Source organism: Mus musculus, chromosome X (genome assembly GCF_000001635.26).
Source record: "Mus musculus strain C57BL/6J chromosome X, GRCm38.p6 C57BL/6J".
NCBI lineage: Eukaryota > Metazoa > Chordata > Mammalia > Rodentia > Muridae > Mus > Mus musculus.
In genome coordinates, this window is record NC_000086.7 from 105,914,682 (window position 1) to 105,930,624 (window position 15,943).

The 15,943-nt window shown below is 44.3% G+C and overlaps 1 protein-coding gene across 1 annotated transcript in view; it reads right to left on the minus strand.

Moving 5' to 3' along the window:
- Atrx (ATRX, chromatin remodeler) overlaps positions 1-14,691 on the minus strand; it is a 131,758-nt gene extending 117,067 nt beyond the window's left edge. Inside the window, exon 1 of the mRNA NM_009530.2 lies at positions 14,419-14,691. Coding sequence (NP_033556.2) covers positions 14,419-14,438 — 20 coding nt within the window. The 5' untranslated portion in view covers positions 14,439-14,691. The remainder of the gene's footprint in view (positions 1-14,418) is intronic.
- Between the last annotated feature and the right edge of the window lie 1,252 nt (positions 14,692-15,943).

A 15,943-nucleotide genomic window follows, 5' to 3' on the forward strand; every position in this document is an offset into this window, starting at 1 on the left:
GGCTGGTGAGATGGTTCAGTGGGTAAGAGCACAAACTGCTTTTCCAAAGGTCCTGAGTTCAAATCCCAGCAACCACATGGTGGCTCACAACCACCCGTAATGAGATCTGACACTCTCTTCTGGTGTGTCAGAAGACAGCTACAGTGTATTTATGTATAATAATAAATCTTTAAGCTGAAGTGAGCAGGGACTGAGTGAGTGAAGAGAGTGGGGACAACTGGAGAGAGCAGAGGTCCTAAAATTCAATTCCCAACAACCACATGAAGACTCACAACCATCTGTTCGGCTACAGTGTGCTCACATACATAAAATAAATAAATAAATCTTTTTCTTAAAAAAAAAAAAAAAAGAAGTTCTACCTCAGTCCACTTCTTCCAGCCTTTTTTATTCGTGTGAGTGTTTGCCTATGTACGTAAGTGTGCACGTGTAAGCTCACTCTCTGGAAGAACAGCATCTCTGTAGCTACTACTTCTATTTCTTACATTCTGTGCACCCCTGTTCTGTAATATTCTCTAAGACTTACAGAAAGTGATATACAAGTACCACATAGGCTGAGCATTCAACAGTCACTTATTTCCAGCAGGCTTAACAATTTGAGCCCACAGTTTCCATCACTCACTGTAGAAAAAAAAGAAAGAAAGGTTCTGGCAGGAGCACAAGTCTGCAGGTATTAAACATAACTGTTCAAATGGCAATTTGATGGGCATATCCTAAGAGATTTGTAAAAGAACAATATAAACTCTGTGGGACAGTGTTCCTATCCATCTGGGTCAGTGTATTTAGAACATTTTCTGGTACATGGCAACAATAATCAGTAATAATATGAGAAATTAGTATGTCTGACACTAATCTGCTTTATAGCCAACTAATTTCCTTGATTTTCACAATACTCCTAAAATACCTAATGAATCAGTGCTTTTTACAACAATAAGTCCAATAATATAACAAATGAGTTCCTGAAAGTACTGGCGCTGAGATGAAAATCCTGTGTGTGGTGGCTCATGCCTATATAATCCTAGCACCAGGAAGGGATGGTGACAAAGTAGACTGGACTACAGAGTGAGGCCCTGTCTAAACAAGCAAGCAAACTGAAGAGTGGAAGGTGGTGAAGGAAGGCTGAACTACAAAGCAAGACCCCTAAATAAATAAATAAGGAAGGAAGGAACAATAGCAGGCTTTTTCCCTTTATCCTACATATGCAATGTTTCGTGGATGTATGTCTATGCACCTTACTTGAGCAATGTTGCAGAAGCCAGAAGGCATGATGAGCATACAGACAGTTGTGAACTGCATGTGGGTGCTAGGGTTTGAACCTGGGTCCTCTGGAAGAGCAGCCAGTGCTCTTAACCACAAAGCCATCTTTCCAACTCCAAAATGATAGCAATTTTACACACGATCCAGAAATGTACAAACACGTAAGTATGCCACTGTGCCTTGGAAACAGACCTGAAATTTGCCTGTGGAAGTGGGCCTCAGAAGAGCAGCAGTTTCTAAGCCGGGTATGGTAGCACATACCATAGTTTACACTCACTTGAGGATCAGGACACGCTTAAGTCCAGAATGGACTTTGTAAGGTGAGGTTCAGACCTCCTTTCCCTACAAAGTAAGACTGTCTCAAAACAAACATTTGCAGCTTGTGAATTACTGCAAAACGACAGAAGGAAAGCTGTAGAAACTGAATGGAAAACTGTTAAGATGCACTTAGGTGTGGCTCCTAACATGGTGAGCTGAGGTAGCTAATAATTGTTTGGCCTGAGTACATGTTTATGCATGTATTTTTTATGAACTCTACTAGGCTGGGGGTGGTTTTCCTACATTTACTTAGTGAACAAACCAGTGAACTTTCTATAAAGGCCAGAGAACACTTCCTTTAGGCTTTGCAGACCATAAGAGGCAACTATTCAACTCTGCAACTCCAAAGTGATTTTTGTAGTTGCTACAAAAAAAAAAAGCAGCTAGGTGGCATAAGCAAACAGGCTTTGGTAAGTTCCAATAGAACTTTACATTAAAAAAACAAATAAATAAGGGCCCCAAATTGGTAGCTAGATCACACACAGAGTGCTGACCTCTGACTCTGCAGAGGAAACCCTGTAGTCCTGGGGAGGTGACATGAGCTATAGTGAGCTATAGGAAGCTTGTAAGTCAGTTCTCTCCTTCCACCGTGTGCATTTCAGGGGCAAAATTCAGGCTTGGTGGCATACACCTTTACTTAGTGAGCCATCTTGCTGAAGGAGGATGGAGTGGAGAGTGAGTGGTTGGGGAGTGGTGGAATGAAGGGATAACAGCGCCCAGCTTTGCTCTTCACTGACACTCAAGTATTATTAGATGAACTGGCAAGGCCTTCTCCCAAAATACGGTGTAGGTTATTGATCATAACAGTAATACTCTCAACAAAAATTATGAGGAACAAGAGATAGCGGGTTGAAGATACCAGGAACAGGGATGACTATTTTAAGCCAAAACAGACTTCTCAGGAATCAGGATGTGAAAATAGCAGCTACGGGGCAAATCTCAAAGAACTTTTTCCAGGGCAAGAAAATCTTTCCCCAGGTAAGAAGAACTGGCTATAGTAATAATAGGTCTTTTCAGAGTTATCATTTCAACCACAAAAAGACAAAAATACAATAGATCTAAAGTAGAACAAAGTCTAGAGCCAAACAAAATGAGCAACTTTCAAGCAAAATGGTTACTCTCCACAACAAATGTCTGCACGTGTGTGTGTGTGTGTGTGTGTGTGTGTATACAGAATGCCTAGCACATCAGCAACCAAACATCTGCATACAATCCTCGACGTTTCAGAGCAAAAATGATGTGTGTACATTGAATAAGCAAACTTCCCCTAGCACTGCCCTTCTCCCTACAACCCAAAAAGCAAATAAAATGCAATTCTATAAGCAGAGCCCCCTTTTCGTTTTTTCAAGGCAGGGTTTGTGGAGCCCTGGCTCTCTTAAAGCTTACTCTGTAGACCAGGCTGGCCCCAAACTCAAGAGATCCGCCTGCCTCTGCCTCCCAAGTGCTGGGATTAAGGAGGTAGGCCACCACTGCCCGGCCAAAAATACTGTTTTGTTGTTTTGCTTTTTGAGACAGATTCTTGCCGTGTTGCACAGGTTTGTCTAGAACTCATAATCCTCTTGCCTCAGTCTTGAAGTAACTGGGATTAGACAGACATGCACCACCACATGCAGCGGAAACCATTCATTCATTCATTCATACACACACACACACACACACACACACTGCATGTACTCACCTACAGAAAACTACAATATATATAACTGACAGTCTCATGACCAACTATATAAAAGGTTAATCTGATCAAAATCAGGAAATCAGGGTTAAAGTTGAATACGAACAACCACAGCTCTTAGGAGAAGACAGGAAAATTAAGAGTTCAAGGAGTCATAGCCAGGCATGGTGGCGCACACCTTTAATCCCAGCATTTAGGAGACAGAGGCAGGCGAATTTCTGAGTTCGAGGCCAGCCTGGTCTACAGAGTGAGTTCCAGGGCAGCCAGGGCTATACAGAGAAACCCTGTCTTGAAAAACAAAAACAACAACAACAAAAAAAAGAGAGAGAGAGAGAAGCCGGGCGTGGTGGCGCACGCCTTTAATCCCAGCACTCGGGAGGCAGAGGCAGGTGGATCTCTGAGTTCGAGGCCAGCCTGGTCTACAAAGTGATTTCCAGGACAGCCAGCGCTATACAGAGAAACCCTGTCTCGAAAAACCAAAAAAAAAAAAAAAAGAGAGAGAGAGAGAGTATAGGAGTCTGATTAGACCACATGAAACCAGTGTCTGAAAAATTAGGATCACAAATGTTTTGCAGTACTAGAGATTGAATCCTCAGAGCCTCCTCATTCATGCTACACAATGACTATACCACTTACCCTATACTTACAGCCCTTGTTTTACTTTTTCATTTTGAGGCAGTGTCTCACTCAGTTGAAATACACACACACACACACACACACACACACAAATATTGCCCAGATAGTGTAGTTAAATTATTGGCTTATCATACAGTTGCTTGGTAATATCACCCTACCAGACACTTTCTAAGATGTTAACTAACATCTCTCAATTCAGACAACTTCTACTTTAAGACTAGACAGTGTGGTAGCACATGTATTTAATCCCAGCACTTGAAAAACAGAGGTAGGGAGATCTCTTTGAGTTTGACAACAACCTGATCTACATAGCAAGATTTAAGCCACCCAGAGTTACACAGTGGAGACCATGTCTAAAATGGGGACTGGGGTGGCAAGATGGATCATTCGTTATAAGGATCATTTGTTGCTCTTCCAGAAGACCTGAGTTCAAATCCTAGCACATCAGGTGATACATACACACACACATGCACACTATTAAAAGTAACAATACAAAACAGAATATAAAAATAAATAAATAGGTTTTGTGGTCCATCAGTGCCACCTCCTTCTGCCAACCCTGGTACTGCTTGTGTGTTCCTTCAGAGTGGACTTGGGTTTCTTGGCTCTCACCATGTCAGAGGAGAAAGCCAAGGAAGGAGTCAAGCCTAAGAACAAGAACTATGTTAACCTGAAGGTGGTCTAGGGCAGGCTGCTTCTGTGGTGCAGTGCAAACCGGAGGCCTATGGCCCTTGGTGAATTAAGGAAAGCCTATTAGCAACAAGAGAGTTTGCCAGTGAGGCAGATGAGCTCCTGGCAATAGACAATCAATCAATGAAGCAGACACAACTGTTAGAAATGGAAGATGACCAGAGGATTCATTCATTCCAGCAGCAGACAGGAGCTGTCTACTAAAAGGGAAGCTGCTATTTTACCCCAGGATTGTGTTATAGACCAAAAACATATTCTTCAATAGAAAGCCATGATTTAGTCCCAGCACACTCTGACCGGAAGTTTTCTTTCTCCGTTCTTCCCCTCCCCTTCCCTGCTCCTTTCCTGTATGTACAGAAAGCAATTGGTGCCCATGGACAAGCATATTGGGCTTCTTTCCTTCAAACTGAATCGCCAATCTTCTGTTTTGGCCAACTTCAAATGGAGATTGTCTGGAGGAAGGTACTGGTCCTGAGAAAAGATCCCCCCATTTCTCCCTTAGTGACCTGCTTAGTCCACTCTTTTATAGTCCAGGAACAAATAAACCCAACAGCATAAAACTCCTTACATACTTTGTTCAGCTGTAAAAAAAAAAAAATGGTCTTTTTTCAAGACAGATTTTCTTTGTGTATTCCTAGCTATCCTGAAACTAACTCTGTTGACCAGACTGCCCTCAAACTCACAGAAATCCACCTGCCTCTGCCTCCTAGGTGCTGGGACTAACAGGCATGTGACACCACCACCTGGCTACTTATTTTCCTTTGTCATTGTAAAACCAAGGACAATTTCCTAACTTTTTTTATATAGCAGCTACATGTATGGCAATGTATCTTTTAGTAGTGGTAAATCACTCTTAGAAAAAAATGAGGGCTGAAGAGATGGTTCAGTGGTTAAGAGCACTGACTGTTCTTCCAGAGGTTCTGAGTTCAATTCCCAGCAACCACATGGTGGCTCACAACCATCTGTAATGGGATCCGATACCCTCTTATGGTGTGTCTAAAGACAGCTACAGTGCACTCATATACATAAAATAAATACATAAATCTGGGCTGGTGAGATGGCTCAGTGGGTAAGAGCACCCGACTGCTCTTCCGAAGGTCCAGAGTTCAAATCCCAGCAACCACATGGTGGCTCACAACCATCTGTCAGGAGTGTCTGAAGACAGCTACAGTGTATTTACATATAATAAATAAATAAATCTTAAAAAAAAAATTAAAAAAAAAAAAAAAAGAAAAAAATGAACTGGGGTCAGGGATTTAGCTCAGTGGTAGAGCTCTTGCTAGGCAAGTTCAAGACCCTGGGGGTTTAGTCCTCAGCTCCAGAAGGAACTTAAGAAAATAACACACACACACAAAGGCCAGGCGGTGGTGGCACACACCTTTAATCCCAGCACTCAGGAGGCAGAGACAGGCAGGCAGATTTTTGAGTTCGAGGCCAGCCTGGTCTACAAAGTGAGTTCTGGGACAGCCAGGACTATACAGAGAAACCCTGTCTTGAAAAACCAAAAAGAAAGAAAATGAATCCTAGACAGTTCTTTCACATAAAGCACCTTGTTTAATTAAATAAGCTTCCTACTGAAAGAAAGAAAGAAAGACAAAAAGAAAGACAGACAGACAGACAGTAACAGCTGGGATGGAATTCAGTGGTAGAGTGCTTGCCTAGCATACACAAAGCCCTTGGCTGGATCCCCAACCCCAAGACTGGGTGGAAGGGAATAAAAGAATATTGAACTGTCAGCATTTCAAATAATCAGTTGCCATAAGGATTAGACTGAGAAGTCCCATCAAATCTCTGTACCATCAACTCTCTCTATACCAAGATCTTTATATACAAGTTTTAGTTGATCAGATGTTGATTTTTTCATAGTGTCAAACACTTGAAACAATCCAATGCCATAAAATAAAACAGCCAACCAAAACAATATCAAAATTAAAAAAAAAAAAGTTTAGGCAGGGGGCAGTGGTGCATTTCTTCAATCCTAGAACTCTGGAAACAAAGGTGCATTTCTTCAATCCCAGAACTCTGGATTCAGGTGGATCTGAATTTGAGGTCAGCATGGTCTACAGAGCAAATTCCAGGACAATCAAGACCACAGGGAGAAACCCTGTCTTGAGAAAACAAAACTAAACAAAACAAATGAACAACAACAAATGTTAAAGAAATCATTAAGCCAAAAGTGAGGAGTCTATTATTCCGATTACATTGAAAGCTGGGTCAGGATGGGGAGTAACCTCATCGGTGGCTTAGTAACCACATGGTGGCTCACAAACATCTCTAATGGGATCTGACACCCTCTTCTGATGTGTCTGAAGACAGCCACAGTGTACTCACATACATCAAATACACTGCTGCTGTTTTCAAACCCACCAGAAGAGGGCACCAGATCCCACTACAGATCCTTGTGAATCACCATGTGGTTGCTGGGATTTGAACTCAGGACCTTTGGAAGAGCCAGTCAGTGTACCACTGAGCCATCTCTCCAGCCCAATAATTAGGAAAGGAAAGGAAAGGAAAGGAAAGGAAAGGAAAGGAAAGGAAAGGAAAGGAAAGGAAAGGAAAGGAAAGGAAAGGAAAGGAAAGGAAAGGAAAGGAAAGGAAAGGAAAGGAAAGGAAAGCTCTTAAAGGTAGGTAAGACACTGATTATTCAGCATATAATTTAGCCAAGTCACCTTTTAAATATTCCTGGCTCTTGCCAATATTGGGCATTTTTCTACCACAGAGCCCTAGAATATTTCTTGTTTTGTTTTTTGTTTGTTTGTTTGTTTTAAACACAAGTAAAAAAATTAGAAGTAAGCTTTTCTCCTACTTAGAAAATTTGAATTAAGAAAAATATCTGGAATTGCTACCCCAAAAAATACAAATTAATGATAAAGTAGAGCTGTGCACATTATATCTGTTTCACATTAAAAGATAATCAAGCCAGAAAGGGTGAAGCAATGAAGAAAATGGGCCTGAGATTGATAGTTTGGGTACTGTGGGCTTGGCTCAAGCACTGCCTATTGGTTACTTTTCTATAAATTTGACCATTATGACCAGAGAGACTAGTAACACTTCACCCTTAATACCCCCTGTGATGGTTTGTATATTCTTGGGCCAAGGAGTGGCACCATTTGGAGGTGTGACCTGGTTGGAGTAGCTGTGTCACTGTGGGTATGGGCTTAAGATCCTCACCCTAGTTCCCTAGGAGTCAGTCTTCCACTAGCAGCCTTTGGATGAAGACATAGAACTCTCAGCTCTACCTGCACCATGCCTGCCTGGATATTGCCATGCCTTAATGATAATGGACTGAACCTCTGAACCTGTAAGCCAGCCCCAATTAAATGTTGTTTTATAAGACTTGCCTTGTCTTGGTCATGATGTCTGTTCACAGCCATAAAACCCTAACTAAGACACCCCCCCCCCATGAAATTCATCCACAACAATAATCAGGGCAGTAGTTTAGTAACATACTACATCTATATATGTGATTTTTTTTGTCTTTTGGGACTTTCCAGCCCCCCCCCCCCAAGACAAGGTTTCTCAGTGTAGTCTTGGCTGTCTGGAACTCACTTTGTAGACCAGGCCAATCTCTAACTCAGAGATCCACCTGACTCTGCCTCTGCCTCTGGAAGCCCACCATCGGGCCTACATAAATGGTTATTTACAAGGGTTATACTGCATATTTTAAGACATTCCTGGAATTAAATTAAAAGAGTAGTAAAAACAAAATTCTAGGCCTTTGGGCCCAGGCTTGGGAATGTGATCTTTGTGGCTCAATGGTCCAAGGTATGCTAATCATAAAACAGATAGCGACATCCCTCCACCCACCCACTTCCTGGGTTCAAAGAGTATTCATTCAAAGAAAGTCACCCTGGCCATTGCTGGAACCCACTATGCAAATGTGCTATTGTTAGGGGCTCTTAGAAACTGTCTTGAGAAATAACCCTCACAATTACCAGGTATTCCTCTTGTAACTTTGCACTTCCTTGTGACTCTTAACTGGTATTTTTGGTATTTTCCAACAACGCCCTTCCCACCTCCTTGAGCTGTGGTTTCTTCCTTTGAATACCCCCTTATCTAGCTACTCGGGGCGCCACGTGGTGTGTGACCGTGGGCCCGAGTGCCCTTGAATAAAAATCCTCTTGCAGTTTGCAGCAAGACCGTTTCTTGTGGGTGATTTTGGGGTATCACCTCTCCTGAGTCAGAACATGGGGGAGTCCTCACGTTGTGGGTCTTTCAAAATGTTTGATCACTTACTTCACTATATTGTAAATTTAAATGTAAAAAGTGAATTGCAGTATATCAAAAACAGCTGGGAGAAAAAACTACTTTTATCAAAAAATTTGAGCCTAAAATAAAACGGCCAAAATCCAGCTCAACTTGGCAGCTCAAGGAGACACTAAGAGGGCTGGAGAAAAGGCTGAGCAGTTAAGAGCACTGACTGCTCTTCCAAAGGACCTGGGTTCGATTCCCAGCACCCACATAGCAGCTCACGAGTGTCTGTAACTCCAATTCCAGGGGATCTGATACCCTCACACATACATACATGCAGGCAGAACATCAATGCACATAATAATAAAAAAAAAAACCTTTTATAAGGGCACTAAGAAAGGGTAACTGGGGGCAGAGGCAGGCAGATCTCTCGAGGCCAGCCAGGTCTACACAGCAAATTCTGGGACAGGACAGCCAGGACCACACAGAGAAATCCTGTGGAAGAAAAAAGGAAGGGAGAGGGGGAAGGGAGGAGGGGAAGGGGAAGGGAGCAGAGTGCAGGAGAGGAGAGGGGGAGGGAAGGAGGGGAGGGGAGGGGAAGGAAGGGAAGAGGGGAAGGGAGGGGGAGGGAGAGGGGGAGGATAGACGAGGGGAGAAGGGGGAGGGGAAGAGAGAGGAGGAAAGGGGAGGGAGAGGGTAGGGAGGGGAAGGAAGGGGAGGGGGAAGAGAGGGGGAGGGGAAGGGAGAGGAAGGGAGGAGAGTGGAGGGGAGGGGAGGAGAGCAAAGTGGAGGGGAGCAGAGTGGAGGAGAACAGGGCAGAGGAGAGCAGAAAAGAGCAAGCACTAATTCCTTCAGGATAAAACTCTTGGTGTTGGAAATGGCTCAGCAATTAAGGTCGCTTTCAGAGGGCTCTAGTTTCCCAGTACCTTTGTCACAGCTTACAATTACCTATAACTCCAATTCCACGGGATCCAGATTCTGGCTGCCACAGGCAGACACACACACAACTTTAATTAAAGGAATTCAATTCCTGGAGTCAGGAGTGGTAGTCCATACCTACAATCCTAGCACTTGGGAAGCTGAATTGGGACTACCAACAGAGTTCAAGGCCATCGTGGGCCACATACTGAGACCTTTTCTCAACCAAAAAGAAAGAACAAAACACAATTACAAGCTCTAAAATTTCTATCACATTCTGTTTCCTCCTCTGCAAAATGGGGAAGATGAAGTAGTATTCTGAAAATCAATATACAAATTGGGTCTGGAGAGATGGCTCAGCACTTAAGAGCTCCTGTAGAAAACCAGAGTTCAGTTCACAGCTGCCTGTAAATCTAGCTTCAAGGGACCCCAACAGCCTCTTCTGGCCTTGTGATCTGAATAAGAATGGCTCACAAAGGCTCACATATTGGAATGTTTAATTAGGAAGTGACTATTTGAGGAGTAGGTGTAGCATCTCTGGATTGTGGGCTTTGAGGTTTCTAAAGCCCATGCCAGGCCCAGCCAATCTCTGTGTGTCTGTCTCTCCCTCCCTGCCTACAGATCACAATGTAGCTCTAAGCTATTGCTATGGAGTTCAGCCATACTCAGACCACGCTAAACCTCTGAAACCGTAAACAAGCTCCCAACTAAAGATTTTCTTTTCTAAGAGTTTCTGTGGTCATAGGGCCTCTTCACAACAACAGAACAGCAACTAAAACAGAAGTTGGAAGCGGGGATCTGGAGAGATAGCTCACCAATTAAGAGCATTGGCCTCAGGGCTGGTGAGATGGCTCAGTGGGTAAGAGCACCCAACTGCTCTTCCGAAGGTCCTGAGTTCAAATCCCAGCAACCACATGGTGGCTCACAACCATCCATAAGGAGATCTGACTCCCTCTTCTGGAGTGTCTGAAGACAGCTACAGTGTACTTACATATAATTAATAAATAAATAAATCTTAAAAAAAAAAAAGAAAGAAAGAAAAAGAGCATTGGCCTCTCTTCCAAAGGGCCCAGGTTCAATTCCCAGCACTCAAAAGACAGCTCACAACTGTGTAACTCCAGTCCAGGGGATAAGATGCCCGCACGAAGACTTAATACAAAACACCAATGCACAGAAAATAAAAATAAATAACATTATTTTTTTTAAAAAAAAAAAAAAAGGAAGTTAGTCCCAAGGAGTTGGGTATTGCTGTGACAGACTTGACCATGCTGGTTGCTGGAGGACTGTGGAAGAGTTTGGGGCTTTGGACTAGAAAATCAGTTGGTGGCCATCCCTATTAGGAGCTTGGGAAACAGTGCTAAAGGAGATTTGAACTGTGTGACAAGTCAAGTTTCAGTGCAGGAGAATACTAGTAAGTAGCCTAGAAACTATTGGGACATTTTGTCCTTGTCCTAAAAACCAGTCCAAAGATAAACTGAAGAGTTTTAGATTAATGCCATTAGCAGAGGAGATTTTAAGACAGATGAATATTGGCCATACTGACTGACCTAGTGTGGTTATTAGTTATCATTCTTATGCAGATCTGTAATGAAAAGGAGCAAACTGGAAAATGAGAAACATCAAGTGTACAGCTTCAAAGGAAAAGATGAGCCAGGGAGTATAATGGAATGCCGTTCAGTGCTCAGAGAGATACTAAATACAAAGTTTAAAGACAAGCCCCAGGCTAAAGGGAGTCCTCGGGGCGAGACATTCCACCCAACTGCATTTCCTCTGCTGCAGCAGAGAAGGAAACCAGGAACAACAGGAAGCTGAGGCAAATGTAACTGAAGGCGGGAGACCGGGTTCCAGCCCCAGCAAGCAGCAGAATTTGGCAGCATTGGCCACGAGGTTCTGGAGACACGAATGGGATTATGGAATCTCCTCTGTGACTCAGAAGTCACCGAAGGCCGCCTGGTGGGAGGGGTGCCCGTATGTGGAGACCTAGAGAGACCTCAATATGTTGGAGATGCCAGAGTTGTGAGATACCTTCAAAGGGAAGCTGAAGACCAGGCATGGAACCAGCCCAAGAGAGAAAAGTGTGAGGCAGTCAGCAAAGCTGAAAGGAGCCAGGAAACGGAAGTGTTCCCTGCCATGATGATAATGAACTAAACCTCTGAAACGGCAAGCGAGCTGCCAATCATATGTTTCAATCAGAGTAGCTGTGGTCATGGTGACTCTTCACAGTAACAGAACAAGTAAGAAAGACACATCTCCTCCAGCCCACACACGTGTAAATACACAGACAAAAACATAATTAGAAGGAAGATACACCTTTAAAAAGATACACGTGGACTGGCAAGATGGCTCAGTAGGTAGGGAGAACCTGTTTGCTGCTAAGACTGGGAACCTGAGTTCTAACACCTGCACCCATGTGCTGAAAGGAAGAGCACACGCTGACCTCTGTAGGTAGGACTGTCTGTTTTCTCTTTCTCTTTCTCTCTCTCTCTCTCTCACCTGGTCAATTTAGTGAAACTGTTTCAAAATAAAATGCAAAAGGAGGGCAGACTGCAGCCTTAGAGAGTAGTGAGTTAGCACAGAGGCACAAGATCACCATTATGGAAAAGAGAAGGGGAGGGAGGGTAGCTCAGTTGGAAGCATGCCTCCTTAACACATATAAGAGTTCTGGGCTCAATCTCCAACCTCGCAAAACTCAGCATGGTGCCACCTGTAATGCCAGCCCTGGGACGTTTGTGATTACCCTTCAGTTCAAAGCCAGTTTGGTTTACATATCTCAAAATGAAGGCAAGAAAGGAAGGATGAAAATCCAAATCCAACCTATGTATTTTTCCTTTTGCAACAGCCATCCGATGTTGAGCAGGCTGGTCTTGAACTTCCTCAGCCTCCTGATAGGTAGAGGATACAGGCAACACCTGTTTTCTGTTTGGAGATTTTTAGCTTTGAGTCAGGCTGGTTTCAAATCCTTCAGTATCCAGCTTCACCATCCACAAAGAAGCAACTATGGTTTTAAATACAGACAACTAAGACATGAAGTAAAACCTAGAAGTCATACTGAACTGTAAGTAAATGAGCATGAATGCCTGGTATTAACCAGCCAATACTGCTCAATATTCCATTTAAAAAAAAAAAGATTTGTTTTACTTGGGTCAGTTAACACAAATTCATAAAGGAAGACAATGATCTTTACACAACTAAGTGCCTGTATTTTAAGAACTGAAGTATAAGCCGGGCGTGGTGGCGCACGCCTTTAATCCCAGCACTTGGGAGGCAGAGGCAGGCGGATTTCTTAATTCGAGGCCAGCCTGGTCTACAGAGTGAGTTCCAGGACAGCCAGGGCTACACAGAGAAACCCTGTCTCGAAAAACAAACAAACAAACAAACAAACAGAACTGAAGTATATTTTCCCTAAGTAAAGAGAGCATCGATGCACTGTTTGCTAAGGTAGAAAATAATCGGATAGGCTCGTTCTCAAATTCTACAATCTAAAGTGCTCAAAGCCATGATGTCCTAGTCACCCAACGGCACATTTTGCCAATTACAGATGCAATTATGATCCACGCTACCTATAATTTCGTTTTGCCACTATTCACCAAGCTTGCATCTCATTCGAGAAGAAAAATCACCGAATTCAATCTTGGGATAAAAGGTCAAATATCAAACTGCCTAAAAAAGCAAGGTATCTGCATAAAAGCGGAATCCATTTCAGATTAACTACTCCAAACAATCAAAAAGCAAATCAGAAACGCGTGGAAAAACAGCCTGAATCGTAAACGTATTTGATCGCTAACATCGGGCCTGGGCTCTCTTCTACCTTTGCAATAAATCTTCTGGTGAATCCCCGTTAACCCGCTCCACATGCCTCGTGGAACAAATAAATAAAAGCACGATCTAACTACTTCACGGAACGTGTCCCAAACCGCAGGGGGTAACAACAACCGATGTCCCGTCAAAAACCGGACTTCTCCTGCAAAGTCGTCGGCCGCTGTTCTCAGAAAGCAAAAGCCCGCATTGGGCTGCCCGCTCTCCGTCTCAGCCGCCCAGGGGTCCCCAAGATAACCCTCCAGGATCTGGAGTCGGGGGGCGAAAAGGCACCTTCTAGAGGTACCTTCCGGGCCCGGCCCTCCTACCTCCAATGCTCGGCTCTCCTCTCGGAGCCGCGGAGAGCTGGAGGACTTCCAGTGGAGGCGACCATTGGGGTTCGCTAGTTCCAGGATCTCACTTCCTCCCGCCGCCCCTCCCCCTCCCCATCCTCCGCCCCTCCCCCTCCCCCATCCACCTTCTCCCCCCCCCTCCCCCCTCCTTCCCCACGCAGTCGCTAGGCCCCGAGATTCGAAAGACTGACCGCAAGCGTTCGGTGGCCCGCGACACCCCCCGCCCCCAGGCCTCGACGCCGCGGGCACGGAGGCGTGAGCCGAGCAGGGGCTCCCGGCTCCGCAGCGGCGGGAGGCGGGAAAGGCAACGCGCGCGCCGCATGCCGCCCCCGACCGACACACACACAGACAGACAGACAGACACACACATACACACATAGACACACACACACACACACCCCAAGCCCCAGCTGGGGCTTCCCACCGCGCTCCCCCAGCCCCGCTCACCTAGAGGGAAAACGATGCCGCTGACCGCGAAGCCGCGCGCGGGCCTAGGGCACCTAGCGCACGTCTTTGCAAACACCCCACTCGAGTGGAAGGCGCCCGGGAGCAGAACGCCGGGGCCCGTGACAAGGGCTTGCGTTTTACCTCATGGGCTCAGCGGTCATGTTTTTGGCTCGGACGGCCGCTTGGCTTGGCAACCCCTTGGGTACCGTTCTGCGCTCCTCGGCGCCAGTGGCTGAACGAAAAGTACTGGGATCTTAGTAGTCACCGCAGATAGTGCTGGATCGTCCTCCCAGCTCAGAGTCCGCTACCGCTGCTGCTGCTGCTGCTGCTGCTGCTGCAAGAGCCACGGAAACAAAGCAAGGCCTATGCCGACGCCATTTTGTTGGGCCGAGGCTTGGGCAGGAGAATTGGCGCGTCCTCCCTCTTCCTCTTTCCGTCATCTATTGGCTACCTCTGCCAGAGCTCAGTGTCTTATTGGCTACGGAAATTCACCTTCTTTGGGAGCCTGTTGCTAAGGCGGTCGACGTCATTTGATCCCCTCCACCTCTTCTTAGTGGGGTCCAGTTCAGTTACTGCTGACCTCAAAGTGTCAGGGATGTATCTTGACATTATCCTGAAAATGCGCTCTTGGTCCAACCTCTCTACTTCCACATAATTGGTGAAACAATGACACCCCATTTACGTTTATTGAGAATTTACTATATGTCGACCACTACACAGATCCTTTATCTTAATCTCATGCTTGAACCATCCAAAGTAGGCAGACCTAACATTTTAATGGGTGAGGATACCAATGCACAAGTTCCACATTCAGCCAAACATCCATCCTTGCGGGGAGGGTGGACATACATTCTTATGCTGTTTTAAACCCAAGGCTTTGTGCATGTTAGGCAAATACTCTATCATTGAGCTATGTCCTAACCCCTCCCCCACATGCACACTCTTAATCATTAATCTCCATAGCCACCCAAAATATAAATATTTTCTTTCCTATTTTATAATATTCTTAATTTTTCTTCTATATATTTCATTATAATATTCAGCTTGCCAACGCTTACACGTGTGAATTTTTACCTTTTGTGGAAAGAGAATGAGAAAAATTCTAGCTATACAGTCCTGACTAGGCTGCAACTCAACATGTATATGAGGCTGGCCTCAAACTTGGACTGTCCTTGCAGCCTCCCAAAGTGCTTAGAAGACAGGTGTACCCCATCATACTTAAGGATACTTACAGGTATTTATATATATATGATCAACTGGACATTGACATCTAATTCTTTTGATATTGAACAATCTTGAAATTGTCACACACAGGTCAGCCATTAGTTCAATCTGATATGATTGGGGGTATATCTCACTTACCAACTGATCCAAATCGTTTCCCCCTCATTTCATTTTTCATTCATAATCTCTGCAAATCACAAATAAGTTTTCTAAATTTGAAGTTTCCAACTTTGTGCCCACATTTATTCTGGAACACATGTTCATTCCCTTTATTTTGTTCATTCTGTTTATTTTTCCTGAAATATGCAACAGTTTTGGTCATGCTTAGATGTCAGGGTTGCAGTTTTGGACTAGAATGACAAGAGAAGAGTCTCTTTTCAAACAATGCATTCCAACAATCAGACTAGGTTTTTGTTTGTTTGTTTGTTTGTTTGTTTCCGAG